Source organism: Pavona decussata, unplaced genomic scaffold, assembly GCF_977016875.1.
Source record: "Pavona decussata unplaced genomic scaffold, jaPavDecu1.1 SCAFFOLD_61, whole genome shotgun sequence".
Classification (NCBI taxonomy): domain Eukaryota; kingdom Metazoa; phylum Cnidaria; class Anthozoa; order Scleractinia; family Agariciidae; genus Pavona; species Pavona decussata.
The window spans coordinates 2373234-2383431 of NW_028145482.1; the positions used below are offsets into that span (position 1 = coordinate 2373234).

At 36.2% G+C, this 10198-nt stretch overlaps 1 protein-coding gene across 1 annotated transcript; it reads left to right on the forward strand.

Moving 5' to 3' along the window:
• The first annotated feature begins 2429 nt into the window (after nt 1–2429).
• On the forward strand, nt 2430–7867 carry LOC146479061 (protein yippee-like 5). Its single transcript, XM_085111328.1, has 6 exons — nt 2430–2675; nt 4923–4966; nt 5073–5112; nt 5437–5505; nt 6479–6511; nt 7066–7867. The coding sequence occupies exons 1-6, from the start codon at nt 2577–2579 to the stop codon at nt 7141–7143; spliced, it is 363 nt and encodes a 120-aa protein (XP_084967454.1). The 5' UTR covers nt 2430–2576; the 3' UTR covers nt 7144–7867.
• Nucleotides 7868–10198: the final 2331 nt, after the last annotated feature.

The following is a 10198-nucleotide window of genomic DNA, read 5'->3' on the forward strand; positions in this document are numbered from 1 at the left end:
AACATTTTGTAAAGTTTAGAAACAATTGTAGGGAGCCAGCCACCCTTGCTTCTACGATGTATTGTTTATTCTATGTTTGCTTCTTTTGTTGATGAGGTTGGGGTTAGGGCGGGGGTTAGGGTTCAATCATACCCTGAAGAAGAAAGGTGGGCGTGTCTTTCGAAATATTGGAAAAATATACTTCCCGCCATGAAATCAGCCTTACTCTTTTTAAGATTATTTGTTCTACAATTTTTTTGCTGATTGGATCCTTCATTACAGGATCCGGTACTTTTATTTTGTCACGGTGGTCCTTGCAAACACAATTAATTACTGTTTTTTACTGAATAAGCAAGGGATGCCATTTCTATTAGGAAGGTATTATTCTATTAGGTATTATTCATAAATCTAGATTCTTTCTCTCTACTCACTCCCTTCGTACTTTATACAATTCTATGATCCTTCCATATTTATATTATTGTAATTTAGCTTGGGCTGGTACCTATAAGTCAAACCTTCAAAGAATTGTAACCTTACAGAAACGTGCGTTAAGAATAGTAAGCAATTCTACATACATTGCCCATACTAGCCCTATTTTTAAGGAACTTAAACTCTTAAAATTTCATGATATCCATTCGTTTCAATTAGGTACTTTTATGTTTTCATTCAAGAACTCTACACAAATTCCAAATTCAATAACATTTTTTTACTGAATAGTCAAATCCATAAAATTATAATACTAGGAATGCTCAGTCCTTCCGCTTGCCACTGTGCAGAACGAACACCAGGAAGTTTTCAATTTACTTTCAAGGTCCAAACTTTTATGATTCGCTAAATTCTGACATAACTAGTTCTCCCTCCTCCGCTTCTTTTAAAAGAAAGCTTAAAGATTTTCTTCTCTCTAGGTATTAACTTCTGTAAGGCTGTATTTCTTAACTAACTTACTTAATATGTGTGTGCGTGTGTGTGTACGTGTGCGCGGTCAAAGTTAATTATCATAAGTCCATATTGTAATTCTAATATAAGATAGCTATTTTTTAAAAGTGAGGAAGCCTGACTTTATAAGCCTCGTGGTTTCTTTCAGGTTTTCTCGTCATTTATTTTCTTTCGTCAATTTTCATCATTTTTTTCCCATATGTAATTGTTGTATATGGCAAAAATAAATATTGTATTGTTTCCAGTATTTCTACCTCCTAAACCTGATCATAAATTTTCCCATACAAGCTCTTATAATTGCGCCGTGACCGCTATTACGCATGATCATCGCTCACAGCTTGGGTGATTACCGCCACTCCAAACGACGCTCCTATCCTCCCCTTCTCCCCTCCCCGCCCCTCCTCTTCCCCGAGAGCTTGCTCCCAGGCTAGTTCCGCTCCCTCGGGTCGGGCTTTCCTCTCTGACCCTTTCGGGGGTGAGCGGGGGGTCATTTTCCGAACAGCAGCTTGTAATCGAGCCTACAGAACTTAGGAGAACAAAGAGATTGCTCGCAGTCTACTTAAAAATTATTTTTCACCTCGGGGGAAGGGGGCGGGGGGGGGGGGGGACTCTCGTAAGAAAGGGGCGGGGATGCTCGTCGTCTCGCTTAGGGGTGTAAATTTCGGATTTTGGTCTCACCGATCACTTAGGGTGTTCTGGGCAAAACGCCATTATATTTAGCCGTGAAGGTCTCGTTTAGGGTTGCACGCGAAAAGTTACTGTATCTTTTATTTGTCTGTTTTAGAATGGTCTCTTTTAGGGGGTCAGAAAAGTTGGGCCATGCCCAGATTGGTCTCTTGCATGGGATTAATTGTAAGTCCTAGTCAGGCATAGGGTGCAAAAAAAAAAAAAAAACAGCTTCTTTTTCGATAGTATCACCTTTAAAATAAGTGTCAGCATCGTTTCTAATTGTATATCTCGTCGAGATTTTAATCAATTCCAAAAGTTCTCCATAGCTTCGTAGTCTTGCACTTCTGCGACATTTTATCACTCGGAAGATCTTGAAAGATCGTAGTTAGTACATTTTCTTTTGCCAAAGAAGTAAAACTAAATATCTGCTGTTTAAACAATACTCTTAGGAATTGCGTAAAAACACTTTTAAATCATAATTTTATTAAGCATTATTAACTGGATCTGGTTTCTTTCTTCTTCGTTGCTCCTTTTTTTTTTATCAAAAACAACTGTAAATAGTTACTAGAGGTTAACTCGAAAACCTTACGGTTCCTTTAGCCTCTAGGCTCCAATTACCTAAATTACTTTTGTTATTATTCTCTTTAATTAACCTGTGATGTATTTAACGGTCTACTGTAACTAGTTAAAGTGTGAGTTAATATAAAACATTGTTGTTGTTGTTGTTGTTGTGAAAACGATAACAAACACTGAATTCTCAAGAGCCATGACCGGAAGTCCATAGACCAATGAAGTCAATAGAGAATGACATCATCATTCACTATTAGCCAATCATTTTTCAGCTTTGCATCACGTGACTTGCGGACCAAAACAAAGAAGAGCAAGAGGGTTCGCGGCAAAAAAAAATATTTTTTAACTACGTACATCGCCGTAAATATCTTGGATTTTTCCGAATTGTTGCATCTCTTCGTTACAGAAATACAGCCTGCAACATGGGCCGAATCTTTCTTGATCATCCTGGTGGGACTAGGTTGTATTCTTGCTCAAATTGTGATACTGCGTTGACGAATCGCTCGTTGTTGACCTCCATGGTATGTATGCACTAATATGTGGTCTTTACAGTAAACAGTGGACTTGCTGTGTTAATGTTTAGTCCGTTTTTACAGCAGTGAAATGCATTTCGAACAATGAACGCTTACCGCGCCTTTTGACTAAATGCTGTCTTGAATCAGTGATAAATGGGACTCATATTTTGTTTTCTCTTCAATTCAACATCCTTAAGGTTTAATTAAAACGCAAGCTTAACCTTATTACGCGGGATGCCCTGAGGGGGCATACCGTGTCTTAAAACGGGTCGATTTCTTTTTTTTTTTCTTCGTCGTATACACAAATCGGTACATTAATTTATTCATTAAACTCTCCCCTCTCCTACTCGGGATGTATTGTTTTGATTGTCTTCAACAAAAGCAGGCCAATCAAAATCCATTCTTGTCGCTTATATTGCGAGGGAGGGGACCCACTCACCCCTACCTGTGTGACGTCAAAGCATCATTTGATATATTTATTAAAGACGGATTAAGTCGCGCCATATTGTTTTAACATGTTCTGGACTCAAGTGTGCCGTTTTCAAAGGGAAATTTCACCATTTTGAAGCGGCAAATCGAAAGAATAACTTCTAAGAAGCATCCGACACGTAAAACGGTGGAAATTGGTGAGTTCTTAGTGAAGGAATCGTGCTTTGTTTGACAGTCTTAGACCACGACGCGAGACTGAAAAGAGGTCATTGAGAAGCTTACGTTATCGTAATGGAATTTGACAAATTTCCGCTGATAGTCTGAGTCGCGTAACACACGGAAAACAACGTAACGCGATCGTCGTGACTCAAACTATTCCATTAGCAAGGATAGTTTTATCAATCGGGGAAGCATACAGTTGGAATAAATGAATCAGCCCCAGCATCTCGCGTAATGCCAGTATAGCAGGCATCTTGTTTGCATCATTTAATATCATCCCATGTTTAAAACAGGTTAGCAAGTAATTGTTATTACAGCTTCAGTAATTGTTGTGGAAGCCATAAGCTTATATTTTAAAGTTAAAGTGAAGTCCTGAGCTTGCACTATGTCTTGTAGATCGACGTTTAGATCGAAGTTTGCACTGTATCTCTTATACTATCGAACAAGTTAAAACTCGTGCAATGTTAAGTTCAAGCTTGAAACTGCAGGTTATGAAAAAATTGCAACTGTAATTATCATGATTGGTTTTGAAGAGTCTCTGATTGGTTGGAGGAAACAAACAACCCAGACATCCTATGGGAGAGGGGGGAGGGGATGCTGCCTCTATGTAGGAATGTACAGCAACAAAGGAGTTGTTACTAACTAAAGCTGATTTTTCTGAAATATGACATCGATTTGCATGATCTTGGTCTGTACAAAAATATTTAAGGGGGTGATGCTGTCCCCTTTTCCCTATTTACCATTATGGTCGGTCAGTCAGAGTTTTAAAAGAGCAAAAAAAGGAAGGGCGTGAAACTGGGGGCAGGGGGGGGGGGGTGCTTGACTTATCTTTGGGTATGGGGGTGCTACCAGGGTTTTAAAGCCCTGACCCTTTTAAGAACAAAAAAAATCCCAAAATACCTGCCCCGTGTAGGACAACTCAGATTGCTAAATACTGAAAAAGCAATATTTTATGGCGACAAGCATGCAACCATCACCTGTTTAGGACAGGATCAGACCCTGGCTAGGACGGATTTGGATAAAATTATATATCCTGTCGGGGACAGAGAGGCCAAAAACCATGCCCTGTCAGCGGCACTTCCCCGTCTCAGCAGGGAGTACCCTCCCCTCAGGGTCTTCAAAGCACGGATATTTTACTGGGCCTGAAAAGTATTTAACATTGAAAATGTTGCTTAACAGAGATACTATCTTTATTAGCTTCTAAAGCTTTCTAATATCTTTATAACTTCGTGCAACACTGGGAAGTTCAATCTAAAAATTAACACCAGTTGACAAAAAAGTAGATTTTGGAAAATGCTTACTTTGGACTTTGGAGAAATGGGCTTTGAGAGGGTACTGCAGTAACTCAGCGTAATCTGCAAATAACAGTTACAGCTGTGACTGGCTGTAAAATGATTTTTTTCAACATCGTAATTTGCTTTGCTGTAAGGCTTTTCTCTGGGTGAACTCTTAATTAACCCCTAAAGACTAATGTTTCATCTCAATCTTTCCTTTACTGGTAATAAAGTCTACTTCTTTTGAACATGGATTTTTGCCATTTGATCACAAGTCCACTGACTAAAGTGCTGCATCGCTTTTTTTTTTGTTCTCTTGGATTTACTCTAGAGATTTAATGGAGCTACTGGAAGGGCATTTCTGTTTAAGAAAGTGTGAGTATCCTTGCAAATAAACAAAGTAATGTTAACTCTTAAAACTGAAAAGGAAATAATTTTTTTGTTAAATTTTGTTTTGTCATATAATGTTGTTTCATTCTAGGGTGAACCTATATTACAGTGAAGTTCAAGATAGAGTGATGGTATGTAGAGGATTCCTTTATTTTCTTGAGGTGGAAACTTGTAAACAAGGACTGATTTGGTACCAAAAATTCGCTTCTGTTTAGTCCTGCTAGCTTTGTTGTTGTTGTTGTTGTTTATGGTGGAGGAGAGTTTGGGGACCAGATTTTTAAATCATGGAGATGGATGTAAACATTGGGTTAAAACATATCAATAATTTACAGCACAAGATGGTTGGTTTTTTAGCATGTACATGACAGTTCATCTCAAATACTTATAGTTGTTTTTTTGTTTTGTGGATCCTGCAGTCCCAGGCTTCAATTTTGTATCTTTTAATCAATTTGTAGCTCACTGGAAGGCACATGGTCAGAGACGTTTTCTGTAAGAATTGTGACACCAAGCTGGGTTGGATGTATGTAAGTGCAGTCACATAACTAAACTTACCGTAATTATATGTAATAGTATTTCCACTGTTAGTTTTGGTACCATTTTTAATATATTTTTGCACAGTAATACTGGGTGCTGCAGCAACGGCAATGACAATGTCACAAAACACTAGGGTTTAATGAGAAAAGCAAAGGTCCTGCACGTGCGTTTTAAATCTTTTGGGTTTTGTAGAGAACGTGAACACATGAAGGTAAAATTTCCATAATTTTCTCTGTCTCAACTTGAACGCCGTTCTTGCCTGTTCTGTTCCTGGATAGTTCGGCCACATTTATTTATTTATTTATTTATTTATTTATTCACCACGACATACAAACATAGAAAGTTACAATGAATAATAGACTAGGGTCGTATATAAGTTTAGAGTAAATAATAATAGTAAAAGAAGAAGTAAGAAGTGGCGAGGAGACCTCAAGAAACCCCCAGGCTTATACTGAGAGGTCTCCTTGGATATATGTGAGGACTTTAAGACCAGTAAAGACATTGTATTTAGATTTTTTATATTATAAAAAATATAATATTAATATTGTACAAGTTGAACAAATTTGAATAATCGCAAGGTAGTAAAAGTAACGTGAACTAATATAATTTTTCAAGCGATGTTGCCATTGCCATAGTGGTTTCTTAAACTTAAACTTAGCAAAAGAAATGTACTGAAGCTAAAATTATAGTCAACATGTCTGGACTATATCAGTTGAAGCCAAAATTGTTACAAAATTCACAATTTAGTTTTCCAATATCATTCATTCATGAGTTAAAAGAGACAAGGTTTTAAGCAGTTCCTATCTCACAATATGCTGCTCTAAATTATGCAATCATCATTCACTGAATGGTTTTTCAGTAGACCTCTAAAAATGGTGAATAGTTGAGTCACAATTAATTCTCTTCCCTCCCACCCTTTTGACAAAAGTTGCAATTACTTTTGGTATGATCCTGTTTTGACAGGAATATGCAACAGAGGAGAGCCAGCAATACAAGGTACGATTTTAGATATTTCAGTGAACTTTGAGCACTTATAGAGACAGTTGTGTTAATGAGTAAATATTTAGGTGCCATCTTTAAAATCAATAACATGCTCGAGTGAAATCTGGCAAGAGTACAGAATTACTGAACAAAAACTTTGAGTTGAGTGAATATACTAATTACTTCTCTTAAGATCCACATGACATCAACTCATCTTTTGTCATTGTATCGTGAAGTGCATTGTGCCTTGAAGACTTACAAGTTCTTTAACTGTGTACATACCCAGGGGAACAAATAGATGAGCCAATCTCCTAATAGCATCTATTACAAATCTATTACTTCCCATAAGGCAGGACAGGGGCAGGAGCATAAATTTAAAGATATTCTAACAGAATGTAGATCCAATGCTGAATAATGTGTTGTAAGATCTATGATAGATTTTTCTTATAATTATTAGCTGGGTTGCATTTAATTAGTGTAGGTCTTCTAACCAAGACAGCAGATTGTTGTTGGTTTTTTTTTTGAATTATTAATAAGACATTCTTTTCCATAAAATTGTGCTTTTATAGGAAGGTCAGGTTATTCTGGAGCGGGCACTTGTCACAGAGAGTGAAGGAATTCAAGAAATTGGTGACTTAAATCCTTAAAATGGACTTTGTTACAAAAAAATACCATCGAATGGGATATATAATGACTGTAAATTGCACATTTAATTTGTGGCACATGAACAGAGTAGGCAACTGTCGTATAAGCATTTACCTTTTGAAATCCATCTGTTGATACGATAAGGGTATAATTTTATTCTTTGGTTTGATAATCAACAAAACACCATTATTTTTGGCGTTATGTGTGTTGTAACTCCACCAAGGAAGGTACAGTGCCTCAGATGCCATTAAAAAAATGAACTAATGTACTGAAGCCTTTCTTTTCCTGCTCATTTCTAGGAGCCAGGCTGTAAGAAAATTTGTCTCAATAGCTTTGCCTTCATCATACAGCATTCTTGAACATTTTGTAAATACTTGTATATTGCCAATCGCTGAATGCAGTTCACAACTCTACCACTGCTTTATCGGTATTTAATTTAATGTTAATTTATTATAGAAATATCATAATATATGTCGTTTTACGTGTAGCACGAAACTCGGAGTAACAGAGAATTTGGTCTCTTCGTTATCTCGTCTTATATGTCATTTTATACAGATGAACGCAAACGCTACTATGGTAAATATTGATGTATAGAAATTCACTCATGTAGCCTTCCTAAAGCAAAGTCATTGAAATGATTATTTCCTTGGGGAATTGAGTCGTAAGCAAATTTGTGGTTTGTAAAAGGTGCAAAAAATTCCTGTTGATCAAAACAACCGATTTACAGTAGTCACACACCAAAGGTTTTATTCACAGATTCCAAAGCCAAAACCATGCATGCACTCCTCTGACAAAATGATCAGCTTGATGTTATTGACGTTATTGTGTGGAAGTGAAAATTGGATTTGGTTTTTAAACACCCACAAACATCAATTCCTGTTCATCAAAACAACCAATTTACAGTAGTCACACACCAAAGGTTTTATTCACAGATTCCAAAGCCAAGACCATGCATGCACTTCTCTGACAAAATGATCAGCTTGATGTTATTGACGTTATTGTGTGGAAGTGAAAATTGGATTTGGTTTTTAAACACCCACAAACATCAGGACACAAGCTGTTTCATTTTGTCTAGCACATAGTAGAAAGTCAATGTCAATTTGGTTTGACACTAACCTGTCCTAACCCACAGCTACAGTTGGGGACAAATTTCAAATTCAAATCGTTTTGCCAGAAATAGCTTTTTTCATCTGCAGGGTACAAAATTGCTAAGTTAACATTATTTTGTAAACTTGATCATGGACTTTGTATTTACAATGTCTCTTGTGTGTAAATAAATTGGTTTCTGCTGAAAATAATTGTTTCTTCTACTGCTGCATTAATTGTCTTGGTATAATTTATAAAGTTTAACAAATGTTTCTGGACAGTACTTTCACTTCACTTCACAGTTGCTGAAAGAAACGGTGGATAAGGAAGGGACACCAGTTTACATTCAAAGGTATTTCCTGTGGAATCAGACCGGGATCCAAACCCAATTCAACTGATACTTCTCACCCCAACACAGTCCCCTTACACCAGTCATCTCTCACAGCAATTCAACTCATGTAACTTAAGTGTTAAATTGCCATCGATGCTTTGAAATAACCAGCAGGATACACTTGAATGGTATAATTTGGTACACTGTTTTTGTACTGCTGGACTTTTTTTGTGGTAGTATTTCCTGATAGGCTGTTGGTTCTGAAAATGTATATTATGTCCCCAAATTTCTCAACAATAATTTTTGTTACAACTAATGTTGAAGATGCTTTCCCTGGACCTTCAGTCATTTTCTAATATGGATGAACTACCGGTAAGCTGTCACGTGCATCAAAAACCACAACACTCAGTTTGAGACTTTTGTATTCTTTATTTTGAGTGTTTTTTCAAGTTTTTTTTATATTTTTCTTTGGCTTGTAATTAGTATTTTTTAGTTTACAAGCTTAAAACTGCATCATACTGCAATTTTGAACAACGCTTACTCAAATAATCTTACTGTACTTTGTGATCCTTTTAAAAATTTTACTGCGATTTTTCTTCGTTTTTTTGTTTTTGTGTTATTTTTGTAGTTGATGTAGTCAGCTCAACTTTGATCTGTAACTTTCACAACTATAATTCTGTCTAGAAGGGTCCAGACAATTTGTTTTATTTATAAAAGAATATTTGGGTTTAAATTCCTGTAGTTCTAGACAAATTTTGCAATATTGCTGCAAATCCGAATGAGTCATTGTAAATGGAAAGACTGTTAGCAGGGCTATCAACAAACAAGATCGACCTACAACTTAAAACTAGCTGTATAAAACCATTGTTACATGACAGCCAAGATGAGTTCATTCCAGAATAATTTGATTTCTTTAAATGTGTGATTGTTTAACATGGACTTACTTGGTGTGAAATTATATTTGTTATACTGAAGACAGAGATAAAATCATTCTGCAATGAACAAATTTATCTTGGTTGTCATTTAAAGAACATGAGACAAATCAAGTCTCTTATATGACAAATTTCTTCCTGGAATGAAATGGCTCACGCAAGTGATCCCTAACTGAACATTAAAGGATGAAAACTGTGGCTGTTACCTACATTCAGAGAGAACACAAGGTTGCTTCTGATCAATTGAAATTTAACAATTCTTAACATCGATGTACAAAATCTGAAGGTTTGTGAACTACAACTAACTAAGAGAAAAACATGGATGACAAAACAGATCTATCTCAAGACAATGGTGTCCAGGGTGCTCATTATTGTGAAATGGTTCAATATTTTTCAAGTTAACTCTATCATTATGACCAACAGAGGCAAAAAAAGTCCCTGTAATTCAATTACCACGTTAAGGCTGAAAAAATAATTGTCTAATGGTAACCATAAGCCAGTGTTATTAACACACAAACATACCACCAGCATAGCTACTTCTGATCTCCAAAACAATGCACAATTAAAAGCTTTATGTTTATCAAATAAACCTAGCTCAAATTGTTGAATTTTTTTTAATAAGCAGTTAAAAAAACTGCTATTGTTCCAACATCTTTTGAATTTTTCTTCTGCAAGGATCATTGCAATCAGCAACATATAAAAGCTATA

Coding starts and splice junctions, on each gene's coding strand:
- LOC146479061 (XM_085111328.1), top strand. CDS start 2,577: ATGGGCCGAATCTTTCTTGATCATCCTGGTGGGACTAGGTTGTATTCT. Junction 4,967..5,072: donor GCATTTCTGTTTAAGAAAGT/GTGAGTATCCTT, acceptor GTTTCATTCTAG/GGTGAACCTATATTACAGTG. Junction 6,512..7,065: donor AGGAGAGCCAGCAATACAAG/GTACGATTTTAG, acceptor GTGCTTTTATAG/GAAGGTCAGGTTATTCTGGA.